The sequence below is a fragment of the Rosa chinensis genome, chromosome 5, assembly GCF_002994745.2.
Source record: "Rosa chinensis cultivar Old Blush chromosome 5, RchiOBHm-V2, whole genome shotgun sequence".
Lineage (NCBI taxonomy): Eukaryota > Viridiplantae > Streptophyta > Magnoliopsida > Rosales > Rosaceae > Rosa > Rosa chinensis.
In genome coordinates this window covers 16,481,272-16,500,049 of record NC_037092.1, presented here as the reverse complement: position 1 = coordinate 16,500,049, position 18,778 = coordinate 16,481,272, and the positions used below count along the sequence as shown (strand labels likewise).

Sequence of the window (18,778 nt, the reverse complement as noted above, 5' to 3'; positions counted from 1 at the left end):
TTGATATAAAGGGAATTCTTGGGAAGACATTGGCAAAAGAACGAAACAGACTTAAAGCATGTTCTCTTACCTAGGGTTATTAAGAGCTTTTTGTCCACAATATGCATCGTCAATCACCCGTGTCGGAAGAATTATTTGTGAATTATGTCATTTCTTTTTAAGAGTTGTTAACTGGTTGAGCTATTCAGTACTTGTTTTGTTTCTAAGCTAGAACTGTAGAAGGCTTAGAGCAAGTTCATCTGTTGGGTCAATAGGTCAGGGTCACTGGGTTAAGACACTATTCACTGCCATTGGATATGTGTTTTCTACCTGTTATGTTTCTTGAGTGGTAAGGTAGTGTTCATTTTTTTTTAATTAATTAATTTATTGTAAAATTGAAATATATTTGATGTAAATAGATCATTTGCATACTCTTTGTGAGTCCTGGAATTCATCGAGGTTAATTGAAATCATTCGATAAATTATTTATTTATTTACGATCTCTGTAATTATAAAATATGCTTGAGAATTTTCAGAAATTTTCACAAGTGAAATCCGCGATTTAAGAGTTGGATAATAAAGTACATGACACAACGAGTTTGTGAGAATTTTCGAGGAATTTTTCAGATACCCCAACTATTTATAATGATTTTTTGAAATTATGGGATTTTAGAAATTATTAAAGGAAAAAGGAGAAATTTTTGCTGTACGATATGGGCCATTGAAATACCCACCAACTTCATCGTAGCTGTCTAAATTCAACTATTGGAGAGGCTATATATTGGATTAGATCGGGTCAAACTTTGGCAGGCCACGATAGAAGCTTCTGAACTTCTGACCCGCGAGCGCAACCTGGAAACCCGGAAAGAGAATTTGACCTGCGCTCCACCGTCAGGCCATTTCCCACTGGTGGACCACCTGCGTTTGATCGCTCTCCTCAACACCGACGTCCTCCTAGCGGTGGATTATCCAAACGGTGGCGGACGGCAACAATATGAGGCTCGATAAGCTTGAAGTTTTTCTGACAGTTTCGTGGAAATTTTTGGTGGTTCCGGCGGCCAATTTAACTGCATGAGGTAGGAAAGTTAATCCTCTCAACACACTCTATATACTAATATTCTCAATTTTTGAATTTGATCAAGTTTTGATGATTTGGTTTCTGGGTTGTCCTCAGCTCTTCGACATCAGTGATATCTCTGGCACTCTTGGCTTAGTTTCCGTCGCGGCCTTGCTGCCGTCAGCCAAGATATGGAGTTTTGCCGAGCTGGCAACCGGCTTGCTTGGGTCAGATTTTGGTCAAGATGTTGGCCTTCTTCTTGACCTGGGTAAGTAAATGTCAGATTCATGCCGGTCAAGAAACAACCGGTGGAAACCATTTTTCTGAAAATTGAGGTTACCACTTCAGCTAGATTAGGTGGAGGCCGGTGAAGTCGTGAAGAGACCACCGGTGAACTTACTCTTAGTTCTTAACAGAACTCACATTAGGTGGTTTCTTCTCTCATTAGTATACATAAGTAATTTAAGTGATCCCATGGCAAACAGCTTGTTTCATTAGAGTTTCCTTCTAGTAAATTTTGTCACATTGAAAACGTTCATGAGCGAAAGGAAAGGTTTTCTGGATCAGTTTATGCCGGAAGAAAGATTCTTGCACCACTATATATGTATATAGTGTATATATAAGAAAAAAAAGTTACAAAGCTAATAAGTCTCTTTTCAAATATCTGTCGTACTTTAAGGGATGGTCCATAATGCTCCAGTGCTTCCCTTCTTGGCGATAGTCAGGATGAACCGCTTATATTTCTTAGAATTGATTAACGACCAAAATTAGAAGAGCACCGATGCTCTAAAGTACTAAAAAACTTTCTGTAATCTACAACCAAACCGAGTAGTTGGGGAATCCTCAAATGGATTGTGATTTTGGAACCGAAATAAAGAATAAGATTCTTGTAACAAGATGGAGGAACACCTGCCATGAGAGACGTCTGAGGCTGCGGTACGTAGAACTGTTGTAAAAGGCATGTAGGTGAGAATCGATGGTGAAGGAGATTAGTAGTCATGTAACTCCCTCTGTGAAGGGCCATGTGAGTGTCATATTTTGCTGCCTAGTCTCATTCATAATATGCCGACAACGTACGTGGCAATGATTCACCATTGTCGTGTTTTAATAATGCTAGTCCTCTCATTCGTAACATGTAATGATGCTCTATATAGATATATATATATATATATATATATATATATATATATATATTTTGAAACGTGCTCTATATTTTTTCTTTTGGTAACATAGTATAGTTAACCAAACTTTTGCACAATTCTTTGTCCAAAAAAAAAAAATAATAAAACTTTTGCACAATTAATGTGATGAAATGAATTTTATATAACAGTTTAGTATTTAAAAAAATATTATCCCAATATGGATTATAAAAAAAGAATTAATTAGTATGATATTAAGATGATGAGTTTAAAAACACTATGGTGCATGCTTATTATGAGAATGAAATTTTTTTACCCTATGAATAGTACACAACATTAGGGTTTAAGCTGTGAAACTACAAAACAAAAAAGAAAAAAAAAAGTGAGGTTGTTTAACATGTTAGTGATCTACTATTCAAATAAAAAAACATGTTAGCGATCTCTAACCATTTCCCAACAATAGTCATCAAAGAGTTGCGTGTACGCACTTGAAGTATAACACCTCAAAAATGGGGATAAAATACTTAATTAATTATCTAAAAGTACGTTGTTGGAGATTAGATTGGTCTAGGATAGGGGTCGACCGGGTCGTCAATGGGCATGACAGGGCCAGCCTTGTCTAAAATTAATGGGTTCGGACCGGGCCGGGTAGGGCCAAAATAATTTTTTATTTTATTTTTAGGGCCGGGCAGGGCCGGGCTTCTCTTAAAAATCAAGGCCCAGGACCGCCCATGGGCCCAGGGCCAGGCTTTTTTGGGTGGGCAGGGCCGAGTCCATTATATTTATATGTCATATTATTTTGTTAAAAAAATACAAAAAGCTATGAAAAAATGATGATATGTTAATGATTGAACAAAATAAAATACAAAATTAAAAAAACATATGGCCTAATGCAATAATTAGTTCAATATAACTACATAAAAATATATTAATACAAAAATTGAATGGGCTTTCGGGGGGGCTTATAAGGCCTGGCCGGGCGGGCTTTAATGGGCATATAATGGGCCGGGCCTGGGCTTTGAACCCTCCGCCCTAACCCTGCCTCTTGCCCAATGGGCAGGGCCGAGATGGGCTTTGCTGCGGGCCGGGACGGGCCGGGATTTTTGCCCACTGGGCCGAGCGGGCGCCCATGAGCTTTTAGGCCCGCGGGCCAAATGATGACCCCTAGTCTAGGATATAGAATTGTAACAACACTGGTTAGAATAAAATGCGAGTTTTGGACATTTAACCCTAAAACCTACAACCACTTACTTGGAAGAAAAATCACCATCGAAGATTATTAATATTTGAATACGTAATTCATCCAATAAATTGTTTTAAGTAATAAACAAATCAAAGCACATAGGTTAGGTAAAACAGTAAAACAGGGCTTGAACCGATTGTGACTTTCCGAAAATAAAATGCAAATACTAGATTTGGTGCATCAGCGGGACCTGTCCTCCATTCTACATCTGAGATTTTCCAACATATTGAATCATTGAAGGAGTCAAATCTTGAGAGACACGACCTGGAAAACAGGGCAGGTGCATGTGCTGAGTGATGGGAAAGTTTACTGGGGTAGTTATGGAAGTTAATAAAGGACCAGAACCTGTCATGATAAAAGCAATACTCAAACCATTCCCGCCAACCGAAAACCAATACCTCAACTTCGTTGTAATTATTGGCCACCAAAAAAAGAAGCAGATCCGAAGATTTGATAATTGATATGTTTTAAGTGCGAGCACAAGCGTGAATGACTGTTAGATATAGTATAAGACTTGCACAGAAGAGAACTTTGATATTGTTTCTTCGGTCCATATATTATCCTTAATAAAAGTAGTTAGAACTTAAAGTTGGAATTCTTAGAACCAATTAATCAAGCTTGGGGAGGTCTAATCTATATTAACTATTAAGAGATCGTAGGTGATCTTCATCACGATGATTCCTGGACCACATACTGCGCGCAAAGCAATTTTTTTTACTAAACAGTCCCTCCTTGGGTTCCATCTATCATTATGAAATTAAAGAAGACAGATTAATTAGGGCAGTTGATCATAACCATAAAGTTGGCAGTTAAGATTAGGTGATCTTTTCAATGTATATAGTTATGGGGTCAGATTCTGCAATAGAAGGGAGATGAAGAACCCTATCGCATCAGCAGAAACTTCTTCACATGTAGAAAGGGACAGAGAAACAGAACAGTACGTCCGATTCAGCAACCGAATGAGAAAACCTTATCCAGAAAGAAAGAAACTTCATGAAGTTGACAGAGACCTATCCCTAAATCACAGTAGTACGTACAGTAGGCCGTTGTGTTGGACCATTACAAGAGAGCAAAGGTTATTAGTACATACAGAGAAGAAAGCGAGAACTCCTCCAATAGGGTTAGACCACGCAGCAACCGTTAAGCCAGGTGTTGGTTTTTGTTTGGGTTTGGTTAACTAATATTACTTTCTTCATTTTTCTTCTGTTGCTTTTCCAATGTGGTGGTTTCTGCGATGTGTCCTCCAACCCAGACTATTGGCCTGCTGAGTTCATGGATTATGACCTTATGGGGGTATTTTGACTAGTTCTATCTTTCCCAAGTTTGAGGTTGGTAACAACAAACATTATGGTCTGAGAGGACCAAACAACCCTCTAAAGTCTAAACCTTTTTATGGATATTTTAAGCGTGAATTTGAAAATCTGGCAAAACCCTTTTTGTATCTTTCGAAAGTTAAATTCCACTCCCACACATATACAGTATGTTTTCCCCCAATTTCCCACCACCTCCCTGCTTACGCATTGATTTGAGAGACTGAGAAAAAATCCAATGCCTGCAATTTTTTTTATGTTGGTGAGAAAATCCAATACCTACGTTGGGAATGGGAGATTGGGAGCTACAGAGCCATGTGACATTAGTTTTGGGCCGTTTTTTTGTTTTCATTTCATGGGTGACAGGCCTACTATATTAGTTTTGTTGTTTTTTTGCTGAATACCCCAGATGAAACGTGATCATCTTGAATGTTCCATATGCTGGTAATAATCATATGGGTGAGGCTCAGCCTCCCCCTTGATTCAGTTTTGAACTTCAATTTCAGCAAAAATATGTAACCAATACTTTGTGAGGGATATTCTTAAAATAAAAAAAAAATAAAAAAACTTTGTGAGGGAGGTAGTGGAGGAAAATATGAAGCAATTTTCAGCGTTAGACACCAATACTCCAAATTTTGCCAAATCTGAACGAAAGCACAAACAAGAGCTTTAGTGGTGTAAATACTAAAAAGTTTATAACACGTACACGTAACTGATATAAAACATCAAATATCTATCACACTTACATATTCAACTAAATTTTCTCAATCCAAATTTTGTTCAGTGATACTCACAACTCATCAATTTCAGACCAAGCTAAGCTCATTTCAGAAATGGCCCAATCCAACCCTTTGAATTGTGATGCAAAATCCTAATCGCACAAGTGACCGACCCTATCCAAAAGACCAAAACCATGCGTAAAATAAATTTAGGGCTCAATCCAGAAAAGCAGAAAATAAACTTGGGCTTCTTGTGGCCAGAGTCCGGGATGTAAGGTTCTTAATTCTTCAAATTTGACTCAATTCTGTTCAACTTTTCTGGGATCAAAAATTAGAATAGTTTTAACAAGCTTTGATGTTGCATACAAAGAATTGAAAGTAAGCCGGCAGAACCAGGTTAAACCTCTGTGTAATCAGTTTTTTAGACTACATACTTTATGGAACTGACTACAAAAGCAAGGTTGCACTTGGGCGCAACTATAGTTTTTGGAAGTGTTACCAAGGCTAGCCAATGGTTTGATGCCCTCACTATTCATCTGGCAGGGCTCGGCTTCAATAATATTGCATTACTTCTCAGTTTTGAAGCTCAGCTGCAATAACAGTGCTTTCTATACATAATGTAATCTAGTAGAAGCTGAAGAAGGAAAAGTGTTGTACTTTGTATACCAATAATGCCCATAACAGCCATGCTGTCAGCTGCCTCTGCCAGAGCTCTTGAACTCTCTAATGAGGGTGCTTTGAGTAACCGAGGGTAACTATTATATGTAGGATAAAAAAAAAAGTGAGAAATGGGGGATATGACATGCATGTTCATAAGAAGGTGACCGTTGTGCTGTGTATTGATTGTAATCAGTAATTAACACATATGACCAAACAAAATCACAGTTCGAGATAACTATAACCTTTCTGATTTATAGTAAGCAAAGTCGCAAGTGAAAGTTGTGCATCCACATTGAATATAACAACAATTGAAATGGTTCATACCATACAGTTTATAGCAATCAATGACTGGAGTGAAATGCTGGTAATAGTAAAGGATACAAAAAATAAGACAGAAATGAACAGGAAAACCAGTACCAATCAAGAAAACCATAATAGAACCAGGATAAGTTGATGCTTAAATAACATTAAAGGCTGAAGTGCATTCTAAATCCCTAAAGAATGCAATAAGAGGAAATGCCACCTAAAGAGTCGAAATCAAAGTGACTGATATATTGAAAATGTGTATTTACAATTATGCATATCAGATGCACTTGATCAAAATTCCAAACCCAATGCAGTATACATAAGAGAGACCTTGAAACAATCTAAATATTAGTTTCTGATCATGAGGTACATTAATTACAGTGTTGATCTTTTAAGCTTTTAAAACAGATAAGCATCAAATTACTGATTCGTGCACTTCCTAATAGAATTCAGTATCTGTATCAAAATTTACAGCCCAGATGAAATAATACAATGCATCTCTGGATGGATTATGAGTTATAGTAGAGTATCATCTTGCAGCTCGTATGTCATATAAACCAATATATGATATAGAATGATCAATGTAATCCTAATATCATAATTATATAAAAAAGCTTCAAGCAATTTGCTACCTTTGGCCTACAAACCATATAAAACAATCCTCAAAAAGGCTAGGATGGAAATGACTGTGCCCCCAAAAAGACAAACTTGAACAACTGTCCTTCTTTTCCTTGGGGATAGCAACGTGAAGTGTAGAAGACTCGCCTCTAGAATTGATTCACCATCCAGTAAGTATACCTAATACATATCATTTCAACAAGGAAAGAAACACTTATGAGTATTGTAAAAAGAATGACTTTAATCATTGTTTATCTGCTGAAAATTGAGAATGCAAACCTCTAAATCACTACCAAGTTGCATAAACTTAGAGGGACCTAAATAGAGGATTAACTAAAGCATCACAGACCCTCTCACAGAAGGAGAACTAATGTTTAGTCGGCGATGCACTCATTAGGCCAAAGGTTCAAAATTGAAATCATCCCAACAAATAGTGCATGAGTTTGGGCAAGCTCCGATCAATAGGGTGTAAAGATGAGTAAGTTACAAAGAAGAACACATCATATTATGTCAACACTATTGGGATAATAGCAGAACTTTAGTCACCAACTTACTAGCTAAGCTTTAGTTGGAATACAATGTACATCTAAAAAGATAAACAATATACACCTATCCTACATAGGATCAGGCTTAAATCAAGTTGAGCTAGGGTTGCTTAGTACAATCAAACCCTGGATGGATATTGTCCTCATATGACCAAACTCAGTTGGTATATTCTGCTAGTAAGCTAAATTCAGGATATCTTAGGTCGCATAGAAACACAAGGACAATATAAAAATAAGATGGGCCGGAATGGGAACACTTTGTCACTCTTGAGGAAATCCTTTGGCTTGAAAATCTAGAATGCTTACTGATCACATAAGGCCGAAAAGTCTTAGATATTAACTCTTTATAAGACACTTACCGGCAAACTGTTGAGAAGAGCTAGTGTTAGAGAGACCTGGAATGTGCATCTCAAAATCCTTTCAAGTACATTTGGAAGATATGTACCCAAAGGAAATGCCCAACGAGGTCGATATGCAGTTAACTGGACTGAGCGTGCCATGGAGATAACGTTACCAACAAAAACAAAAGTCCCGCCACAGTTTGATTCCATCGAATCAGAATATCTTGAGTCCGCAAAAGATTTTCTTCTAACTCGCAAGCATTCCAGAGAATAGGGCCTTGAATAAGTGACCTCAACCCATATTAAGCCGGGAATTTGAATTGGACTTAAGCAGGATTCGTCCTAAAAAAATAAAAGAATTATATTTATTTGCACAGAAACACAAAAGTACTAGTATTCCTCCAACTGCCTCTGCCCCTATCATAAACATCCAGATACTAACCTGTGAACATATGCAGTTGCTGCCGTTGGTGATGGTTGGCGGCCATCCATCACCACATTTATTAAGCTTGACTACATCCTTAGCATTCAAGCAGTAGGTTTTCTCAATATTGATGCTTGTATAAGCACAGGGAACAGTTGTAAATGACGTAAGACCGTCAGGACATGAATACTGATTATCTAGTATAAGCATCTGTTTGCTTTCTTCCATCATAGGATTAGGAACACAGTACCCCTTTCTGTTACTGACTGTCCCAACGCTTTGGACATCCACGTTGTGGTTTCCATCATTAAGTGACAATTCATTCAAGAAAGCCGCCATATCCATCCACTCTTGCGCATTACGGATGGGTACACCATCCACCGATACAATCACATCACCACGAGACAAGTAACCAGACAAAGGCGACGTAGAAGGTACACCCAACACCTGCACCAGACAATCATAACATAACAAAATAAAAAGGTCAAACTCGCATCCATTTCAGACCATATCGGTAACATAACAAATCAAATGCTCGCGGTGAGTGAACTACCATGGGGCTTTCACCGTGTATGTAAAACGGAAACAGCAACACCGGCAGGAGTAGCAATGCCAACCCGCAAACCGCACAGCACTGCAGATAAAATTCAAATCCTATCAACACTGGTTGCACCAACCACATTAACCTCACCACTAAGCAACTCAAAACCACGCAATCTCACCACTGCATTGTGCCAAATCCCAGCACAGTATACTCGAAGCGCGGTAAAACAAGGCAATGCTTGCATTACATCATCATTAAAAGCCACCAGAGCCCCAGGAAAGATACACGCAACAAACACAGCCACATACTCCATACGTATCCCCTCACTGCCTAAATTTTCGCTTCAAAATAATCAAAACCCAAATAAAAGCATCAACATTTGCCACTAGAACAACCAACTAAAGAAATACAAATCACCTGGCAGCAGCGAGCGCGTGCCCGAACTCGTGCACCGAAACCGAAACGAGGGTCGCAACCACTACATAGACGGCGTCGTTCAATGGGTTGGCGGAGACAGATGAGAGGAAGGTATCCAACAAGAGGTGGTTAGGGAAGAGAGTGAGAGCACGGCCCAGTTCAAAGATGAGGAGGAGGGAGGCGGCGAGGAGGGCGGTGAGGCCGAAGCCGACGCCGACGGAGAACCATGCTTTGAGAGGGAGGGAGTGGTTTCGGCCCAAGTGGAAGAGGGGGTCGTTGAAGGCCCAGAATTTGTAGTCGCAGTAGCAGCAGGATATGGTGGAGGCGGAGGGAGTGTGGGTGTGAGTGGGGAGGAGATTGGGAGAGTGGGTTTGTGGGTTTCGTCTTGGCATCCCGAACCTTCTGAATCGTCTTCCTTCCATTGTAGTATGGTCTCTGCTATTTGCTGGTTTTACTTCCAAAGGCGTCGAATTTTCTGCTCTCTTGGCTTGGGTGCTTGTAGTTTGGTTTTCTGGACTGAATTTTTATAATTCAAGCACAAAGTTTTGCTCATATTGCAACTGTGGCACAAATTGATAGAACTTTTTAGGTTGAGGAGTGGCACATATGTGGGCAAGCAGTCCTGGTATCCTGGCCTAGCTGCTTGGGTCGGCCATCGGCTATGTTTAAACGTGGGTTCATGTCTTTAGGGAAGTGGATTGATGTGGGTCATTCAATATTTCAACTGTGAGTAATTTTTAGTGCAAGAATCGAAAGTGTTACTTCAAAACATAGAAGTGGTATATGAAGTCTAAATATTGCTTACAACAATAATTTGAATTATATCAAGTAATTTCCTCTAAAAAGAAAAAAAAGTAGCACATTGTTTACAATATATGCTTTGAAGTTTGAAGATCTAAGATTTTTATTCTTATAATGACAATGAACTTCATTAGCTTAGGATAGTGGCAAACAAAGCCAGGAACTAATTGTGAAGTTTATGACTTCATATAACGATTTTGTTGTCATAGTAATGCCTTACATTGTATTTAATAGCCAGTGATACGTATCTATATATCAATCGTTAAAATTGCAAAGGTAATACAAGAAATCAAATAAGTCAGTCACGACGTTCAGAAACTTTACGATCATTTTTATGAAAGCTAACTTGTTACAAATTTTAAGCTACGTGATGATATGTTTTTTCTGCTTTGGACATATAATTCTTAGGTTTTAGCCCTAGGTCCTACTCGTACATGAAACCATGAAATAAAGTTAGATCAGGTCCCTAACTGATTGTTTATTATGTCATTGGATCTAAATTCAATGATGAAGAATGATAGTAATACTTTTATCTTTATTTTTGAGTTTATTTCATCGAGTTTTACTTGAGCAATAAGCCAATAATTATGAACCAATTCCATTTTTGTTCAAGAAAAGAAAACCTAGGTCCTAGGGGTTTCTAACTGTTATTAAATTGGAACTCAAGGAGCAAACAGCAACAAACCAATAAAACAAAGGCAGCAGGTATAAATACCAAAAGCCAAATGGTGGTCCTGGCCCTTCTTGTCTGAACTCTTTGGAGTGACACGGCACCTCTTATTCTTCTCCACTGTAGATCCCAGCCATCTGCGACTTTCTCAGCTCTCTCTCTCTACGACGCAGATAGCCACTGACACCAAAACCCAGAAACCCAAAACAGACCCAAACCCCCCACAACCCATTTCAATTCTCAATGATACTTCTACAATCCCATTCAAGATTCCTCCTTGACACCTTGTTAAGTCGCCTCCAAAAGTTCGTTCCTTTCCTCCCCAATCCAATCAAATTCTCCCTCTTTCTCACTCCCCCATTGTTTCTGACCACTTTCTTGTCTTCTGATTCTGCAGCATTGAAAAGGCGGTGGAGCTGGACTACCATTGGGCCGAGTTCGATGACGTCCGGTACCACATTCAGGTGACTGATTGATTGATTGATTGGTTTTCTCCCAAAAACCCAATTAGGGATTTTGACTGGTTCCAATGGGTCATTGACCGTTGATGGTTTTGCAGGTGACGATGAAAAACCCACACATTGTGCTGCTTTCGGTTTCGCTGCCGACCCCACCTCCGGAAACTGTGTTCTTGAGTGGGCTTCCTGCTGGGGCTATAGAGGCTATAAAGGCTGCGTATGGATCAGTAGTGCAGATTCTTGACCCACCTAGAGATGGGTTTAATCTTACATTGAAGCTCAATCTCTCTAAACTTCCTACAGATGAAGGTTCAACGAGTTCCTTTTCTAAGGTCATTATATTGCCATGAATATGCTCTAACATTTTAGGACAGTGTCAAAGTCAGTGAATGCAATTCACATTTCTCGCTTGTTATGTATATGAGCATGTTAGGTAGAATGATGAATCTTTCGGAGAGGTTTTCTTGAACTGTTTTTGGTAGTGTTCTTGAGTTTTTTGGATTGCTTGCTTCTCATATAAAACCCACCTAGTTCTTTGGTCGTTATTTGGATTGGTTTAGATGATCTTTTAGTGGATTATAGTCTTTTAGGCGTCCCCTTGTTATCCATGTTCCAGATTATGTATTTTTCGTTTGATTTTGTATTTTGGCTGAGTTTCTAAAATTTTGTCTTGTCATGTTGTTGTTTGATGTTGATGATGTGTAGAGTACAAACATGCCCTTTTGGTAAAGATTGCATCTGTAAGGGAAGTGGTGCTAGGAGCTCCATTGAGAGTAATTCTGAAGCAGCTTGCTTCGAGGACTGTTGCTTCAGATATTGATCCACTTGTTGCTCTTGTGCATCGGCCAAAGGAATCCTTTTTCCTTATTCCTCAGGTAAAGTTACATATTATGATGAATCCTGTCTGTTTTCTATATTCTCTAGTTTAGCTACTTAGGAGGACAATACTTGAAAAATTTGCTGGTAAAGTTTTATAATTATTGTGACAGGCAGAAAAGGTGACCGTGGTATTTCCTATGAGATTCAAGGACTCTATTGACATTGTTCTTGCAACTTCCTTCCTGCAGGTATACTGAGTATACTCTTAAATTAGTTGAACTACAGAAATGACTTGCAAATATAAATTTCTTACCCGGAAGAGATAAAAGTCGGTCATAACTAAGTATGTTGATGAGGCTAATAAAAGTTATCTCACTTATCTGATATCGTACATAGTGCAAGCTTGTCCAATCTTGAAATAGTACCTCTCAAGCTATGCCGCCTCGAATGAGGTTTTGTATACTTCTGAGTTCTTATTGTTAACTCTGAAGGTTTGCTTTGTTATCATTTAGGAATTTGTGGATGCAAGACGTACAGCTGGACTTAATAATGCTCCTTACTGTATGTGGTCTCCGACCCCTCCTTTAGAACTAAAGGGAGCTCCTGATGAAGCTCTATCTGTCAATGCGGGATTTGTCACTTTTGGTAATGTCATGGAAATGGGCAGCTTGTTATTAATTTTCTTTGTCGCTGTAATAATCTGTACCGTGTACCAATGCAGTTGTTTTACCTCGTCATGTGGAAGGCAAGAAGCTGGATCGGACAGTTTGGAGTTTATCAACTTTCCATGCATATGTTAGTTATCATGTTAAGGTGTGACTTTTTCATATGCACCTATTATTTCCATCTTTTGTTCTTTTTATCTACCTCCTGATTTGCTAGTTTGGTACTGTAGCTGACTTCCAATATTTAGGAGAAAATGGTGCAGAACCTTCTAAAGATTAGCTAGACAGTGCAAGTGATCTAGCCGAGTACGATCTAGTTAGCTTTTCGACTGCTAGATGTAGAATATTATTGTCTGAATATTTTCTTTTCCTTTTAAAAAGCAAATGGAAGCCATATTTGACGGTATCAATTTAGAATATTCTGTTAAGCTGGGCATGGTAAGATATATGCATTGTTGAAAGTTGGGTTCTTATGTGGGAAGTAAAGATCTTTTTGATGGTTTTTCCTTGTGTGATTCACTCTTATTTACAGCTTATCATTGAAGCTTTAATTTATTTTTCACTTATGTACAACAAATGTTGTCACAATTCTCCATGCTCCTTGATATTTGGCTAACCAAATCATTTGGTTGTCTTTCTACTCCTTCTGAGTGAGACTGCTGCATGGCAGCATGCTTCTTCACTGATTCATAATGTGATTTTATTCTTCTTTTGATTTGCTTAATCTAAATCTCTTTTGTGCATATTCTTCCAGTGTTCAGAGGGATTCATGCATACAAGGATGCGACGTCGTGTAGAATCGTTGATTGAGGTAGTCTTTTCCGTTTCAACTCTTTCTCCAGCTTGATCTTTTCTTAGTTTCTGAGTGGTTGTATTCAAATCCCCTTAATGCTTGAATGCGTGGTTATACACCCAACTATATATACAATGTGAACTCAACTACATGCTGTTACATACTAAATTAGATGCTTGTTGAGCTGAGCTCCTTTGTCTGGCTTAATGCCAACGCATAGCATATATGGTATAATGAGGTTTTTATGAAGCTACGCTGTATAAAGTTCATCTGGTGCTGTCTTGGGTTTCCCCATTAGCCTTATTTTGACCTGTGGGATTGGAATGAATTCAGAGATTTCTTGTGCTGATTGTGGAGGAACCATGGGAGTGATAAGTATAGAATTACTAACAGCTGGTTGCATTACCTGTTTCCAACATTTCTTTGTTCAGTTGTTCAATCTTCCATCTTTAGGGTTTAGCCTGTTATAGTTTATGACGAAGTGGCACACTTCCATTTATTGGGGGTTGATAGATGCAGCATCTTTGTTCAGGGGTCTGTTTGTTGAGTTTGTTTGGGTTCTATTTCAGTTTTATAGCTTTTTACTTCACTATATATCTTCCAAAACCAATTTAGTGATGGCTTTCGCTGTACTGCATCATCTAATATATATCACAAAAGTTCTATATTTTATTTTATTGTTTCCTTAGGCTCTTGATCGTGCTAAGCTTGGAATGGAGAATGCAAGGAATAATGCAGCTCAGAATAGATCCTTTAAACGGCTGGTTTGTCATCAATCTCAATGCTTTTTGCACATCAATTGCATAGTGATGGAATTGGTGTACGCTTGCTGAAACATATTCTCTTTTCCTTAAATCTATTTAAATACTGGATTGCAGAGCCTCAAGGAAGCTAGGAACCATTCTTTTAATTAATAAAGGTGCGGTTGCCAGATAGTGAGAAGGACGTCCACCTTGGATGCAATGAAATATTGTCATCAAAGAACTGCCTGAGGATATGCAGGAATTGTGTCTGCTGCAAATGCAAGTGAGTGCAAGTGCTTGTATTTTATCCCTCTAGTAGAAAAAGAGAATACATTTAGTTATTAATGGGTTAGTAGTTGGTCCTATGTGAACCAGTAAATGTTATTTTGTTCAAGGCAATATTGAATTGATAGGTTAAAATGATATGCTAAAATGGGTGGGGGGATGGGTTCTAGGGTTTAGCTGCTATAGATGTGATTTTGTATTAGGTGATTTAGATAATCAGAACTCGTTGGTTGATGCGAGTTTGCCCCTATCTACTTCGTCGCCACTGTATTTATTTATTTATTTTCAATTTCTAGTAAATTAGAAATTCTCCCTAGCAACACAACTATTAGCTGATATTGTTGTGACAAGATCATGAAATACAAGATGGAGGAGAAGCCTATAGTAGTGTTCAAGGTTCTTGGCCGAAAGATCAATGTTCATGATTTCTTTATGTAGTGTGCCTCAAGCACCCCAAAAGGCTATGACAAAACCAAGATCCAAGCTGACATGTAACCAAAGCTCTTCATATTTTTTCCATCTTCATTATGGTAAACCTGTTTATTGTTGCAAATTGTTGATATTAGAGGTGAGGACCCAGGAGTTAAGACTTAAGAGGTATTTGTGGTAGTTCTTGGTATTGTGATTGCTAATTAGAAGGTTGATGTGTGACAAACATCAACATGGTAAATTGGTAATCACTCAGCTATTAGAGAGCAATGTACAAAAGCTGGCGAAACAGGCAAAGCAGTGCTCCAGTAGCAAAACTACTAGCAATACAAATAAGACAGAGCGTGAATACTGGATTTTCTTCGTCTTGTCCACCTTGGTTCTGTAGGAGCAAGTCAGAAAGATCGAGAATGTAAGCAGGAACCAACTATAATAACTCCATTTTTCTTTAATGAAGCGAAATAAGTCGACTCTTCACCCTTATTTCGAAATTTTATTGTTAAAGAAACAAGGTACAAAAGGAGGCCAAGCCACTTCCTTGAAGCACAAAACAGCTTAGAAAGTATAGAGCCAACAATACACCAATAAAAAGGAACAGAATACAAGAGTACAATCAAACTATAGTAGACGATGGTAGACTGAAGAAACAAGGTCGCTGCCATAGGTGTCTGCAAAAAAATCTCGAAGTCTCCCACCAACTCTGACCAATATGGTTTGCACGCTGCCAACCTGTCTGCTACTTACTCTTTCATTCGCTATAAACATGCGGAACTCCACCGTGTCACCCGCCCAACAAACGATGGGTTTCTCCAGTACTCTCTTGAAATTTCTATAGCAACTTTTTTTCTCCTTCGTTTCCCAATCAAGCTTGCGATACCCTTTGCAGATGAGTCACTTTCAATGCAATTGATAACTAAACCTTATCTTTAACGTTGTCAAAGAAACGAAAATAAGCATAGTTAGCATACCTCCATGACCTCTTTACAATTAATGTGCCACAAACGCCCCAAAAGCCTATGATGAAGCCAAGAACGGTGCTAACATAGAAGCAAAGCACTGCATAATCATCTGTTGGAAAATTTAATATTAAGTATTTTATTTTCCATAATTTGTGGATGAATAATTAGTGAAAATGTGTGAAGTTGAATATTTGTAAATGACTACGTTATGAGAAATCATGGCTGATCAAAAAAGATAACTTTGGTGAAAAGTCATCTCTCATTCAAAAGTCACTTTACATCTATAAAACACTTGTTACACCATATTCTGAAAAGCACTTCAAAAAATTGATTTTCCTCTTCTTTTACATATGAGTTTTCCTAGTGTCATGAAAATTGATTGAGTCTTTTCAAGAGAGAGTTCATACACAATCTATGTTCGCTGTTCTTGAGGTTTGGAGTGCTACTACCGCAAGAAGAAGGTCGTTGTATCCTGGGAGACGTTTGCCATTAAAACCTTGAAGCACCGATGAGGAGGCAATTTCGTCTTAAGGACATAGAACCAAGTTCTAGACTCGACCATATTATTTAAGGTTTTTCTAACTTTTATCGGTTTTATTTTGGTTAGATTTATCTGCATAAATATTTATTGATTTTCTTATAAATATAGCAATTAGACCAACATATTTACCAACATCATCTTCATCTGTGCCTTCAGAGGGATTAGGTGGTCTGGCAGGTGCATTTTCTCCCGGGCACAAAGCTAAAAGAGGAACCCCGCACAGTGATGGATTGCCTGCGTAAATGGATGGATCATTGAGTGTCTGTAGTTGAGTGCTCGAAGGAATCCTTCCATTCAAGTTGTTATAAGATAAGTTCAAGTGAGCCAAAAAGGTAAAAGAAGAGAAACTTGGAGGAATCTGTCCCGAAAGATTGTTGTGGGAGAGATCAAGAGTTTCGAGCCACAGCAAGTTTCCAACCTTTGAAGGAATATCTCCACTCAATTGATTCATCGACAAGTTCAAGGTAGCCAATCCAATGAGGCTGCTTATTTCTTCAGGGATCTCACCTTCTAAATTGTTTGATGAAAGATCAAAGCTTCTTACCCACTCAAGAGTAAATGAGTCATATTCGTTTGCCCTTCCCTTCGATAACACTGTTGTTTGTGAAAAATAAGCATGCATGTAATAAGGACTAGGAGTGGTAAAATTACCATTTGTCAGAGAAGTTAGATTACTTGAAACACTTCGGAATAGTCCCAGAAAAATTCTTGTGAGCAAAGTCCAGGATGTGGAGCTGGGAAAGGTTGCACAATTGCTGGGGAATATGTCCAGTTAAAAAGTTGGAACGCAACTGTAGCACTGCTAATGGTGATTCGTCTGATCCTATCCATAAGGGCAAGCCTCCAGTAAAGCTGTTGCCTGCAAGATCAATAGTCTCCAAACTGCAATTTTGCAAACAAGATGCAATTCCGCCACCAAAACAGTTGTTGGTCATCACTAATGTTTCGAGAGAACTTGGGGCACCCATTGAACAGGTAATTTTTCCAGACAGATTGTTGTTTGCGACATCTATGAACTCTATTCATTGCCATGCACTCCATGCTTGAGGGAATTCTCCAGATAAACGATTGCTTCTCAAGGAAAGTACTAACAATCTATGTATGTTGCATATAGAGGGTGGGATACTACCATTCAAATGATTCTCAGAAAGATACAGATCTTGCAACTCTGGAAACAATTGGTCAACGTTTGAGGGAATTGGCCCAGAAAATAAATTGCTTCTGAGATCAAGAGAGGTTGCACTGGTGAACCAATGTGGGAGTGGACCCTCAAGTTGATTATAACTCAAATTCATGTCATCTAAAGTTGGGAATTGCAATTGGAATGGAAGCTTTCCTTGAATTTGGTTGTGGGATAAATCCATACAGTAAAGTTGGGAAGATATCTTCAAGAGCCATTCCTCTGGTATCGAACCCGAGATTCCGGTACTAGGGAGTCTGACGCATGAGATTTGAGTTTGAGGTTGAAGCCATATGGGAAAACCAGGACCTAATTGACAATTGTTGATATCAATTGTGTGGAGCTCGAAAGGAGGAACCCATTTAGTCACTTTGAAAATGAGGGACATTTGTAAGAACAAAGTTGAACATGAATACAATTCTCTTTGGATATGACAACGTGTTATACCTTGCAGCATGAGTTATCCGAGATGAACTATGATTCATAGTTCTTGTATAATTGTGTTTGTGATAAGAATCACACAAACACAGTCCCGATCCCCTGGTCAGTAGGTGACCAGGGGAACGCGGCTGCACACAGAAGAAGTCCAAATAACTTGGTAACCAAGTAAATATCATCAGATAAAAATAGTGTAGCAATTTGAATAGAATAAATTAGCCTTTTATGGGGAGGACTCTAATTGATCTATTCACTATATAAACAAGGTCCCTGTGACTTCTCTTGTTACGAGCATTCAGGTAATCTAGCCCCATAGATAGTTGTGAGTTATTGAGAGAATCACAGAAGCTCTTGTTATTCCAGAAATTCTTATTCTTCAGCAATGACCTCCTTTTCATCTCAAGCTGGTATTGGTCTTCAGCTTGCAAGACATCCACATATTATTTTCTTTATGCACTTGTACCATGATTGATGTGCTATTCTTGCTTTGTATGTTTGTTTGTGTTTATCTACTATGCAATTGTTTGATCTTTAAAGTTTATTTTCAGTTAACAATTGGTATCAGAGCTTAGAATTGCATGTTAATAAACTAGATTAAGTTCTTTGCAAATATACCAAGGTTTATCGCAATTTTTTTCTGTTAAAACCAATATGTTTAATTAACCTGGGCCACATACACAATTAAAGTTTGAAGG

General features: G+C 38.4%; 2 protein-coding genes across 5 annotated transcripts; one reads left to right on the top strand and one right to left on the bottom strand.

The window, feature by feature from the left end:
- Positions 1 to 5,743: 5,743 nt before the first annotated feature.
- Positions 5,744 to 10,002, bottom strand: LOC112168361 (membrane-bound transcription factor site-2 protease homolog). Of its 4 annotated transcripts, XR_005800598.1 has the most exons (8): positions 9,303 to 10,002; positions 9,064 to 9,211; positions 8,895 to 8,975; positions 8,360 to 8,788; positions 7,936 to 8,259; positions 7,046 to 7,211; positions 6,114 to 6,202; positions 5,744 to 6,037 (listed from the first exon to the last, which is right to left on the bottom strand). XR_005800598.1 is itself a non-coding variant. In XM_024305481.2 (7 exons), exons 1-6 carry the CDS (start codon positions 9,722 to 9,724, stop codon positions 7,053 to 7,055), a joined length of 1,563 nt encoding a protein of 520 aa, XP_024161249.1. In that variant the 5' UTR covers positions 9,725 to 10,002; the 3' UTR covers positions 5,744 to 6,202; positions 7,046 to 7,052. The 4 variants fall into 4 exon arrangements, 3 of the variants coding, with proteins under 3 accessions (XP_024161249.1, XP_040363069.1, XP_024161250.1); XM_024305481.2 differs by having other exon boundaries at positions 5,744 to 6,202; XM_040507135.1 differs by lacking the exons at positions 5,744 to 6,037; positions 6,114 to 6,202 and having other exon boundaries at positions 6,850 to 7,211.
- Positions 10,003 to 10,829: 827 nt separating this feature from the next.
- LOC112168250 (actin-related protein 2/3 complex subunit 2A) lies at positions 10,830 to 14,861 on the top strand. Its single transcript, XM_024305371.2, has 10 exons — positions 10,830 to 11,078; positions 11,171 to 11,237; positions 11,333 to 11,540; positions 11,937 to 12,106; positions 12,221 to 12,298; positions 12,563 to 12,695; positions 12,772 to 12,863; positions 13,470 to 13,526; positions 14,198 to 14,272; positions 14,387 to 14,861. The coding sequence occupies exons 1-10, from the start codon at positions 11,017 to 11,019 to the stop codon at positions 14,420 to 14,422; spliced, it is 978 nt and encodes a 325-aa protein (XP_024161139.1). The 5' UTR covers positions 10,830 to 11,016; the 3' UTR covers positions 14,423 to 14,861.
- Positions 14,862 to 18,778: the final 3,917 nt, after the last annotated feature.

Excerpts from the sequence above, each read along its gene's own strand:
- LOC112168361 (XM_024305481.2), bottom strand. The coding sequence starts at position 9,724 with ATGGAAGGAAGACGATTCAGAAGGTTCGGGATGCCAAGACGAAACCCA. Across the intron at positions 8,976-9,063 it reads GGATTTGGCACAATGCAGTG|TGCTGTGCGGTTTGCGGGTT; the intron begins GTGAGATTGCGT and ends TTTTATCTGCAG. Across the intron at positions 7,212-7,935 it reads CTCTTCTCAACAGTTTGCCG|GTATACTTACTGGATGGTGA; the intron begins GTAAGTGTCTTA and ends GATATGTATTAG.
- LOC112168250 (XM_024305371.2), top strand. The coding sequence starts at position 11,017 with ATGATACTTCTACAATCCCATTCAAGATTCCTCCTTGACACCTTGTTA. Across the intron at positions 11,079-11,170 it reads TTGTTAAGTCGCCTCCAAAA|CATTGAAAAGGCGGTGGAGC; the intron begins GTTCGTTCCTTT and ends CTGATTCTGCAG. Across the intron at positions 14,273-14,386 it reads ATAGATCCTTTAAACGGCTG|AGCCTCAAGGAAGCTAGGAA; the intron begins GTTTGTCATCAA and ends ACTGGATTGCAG.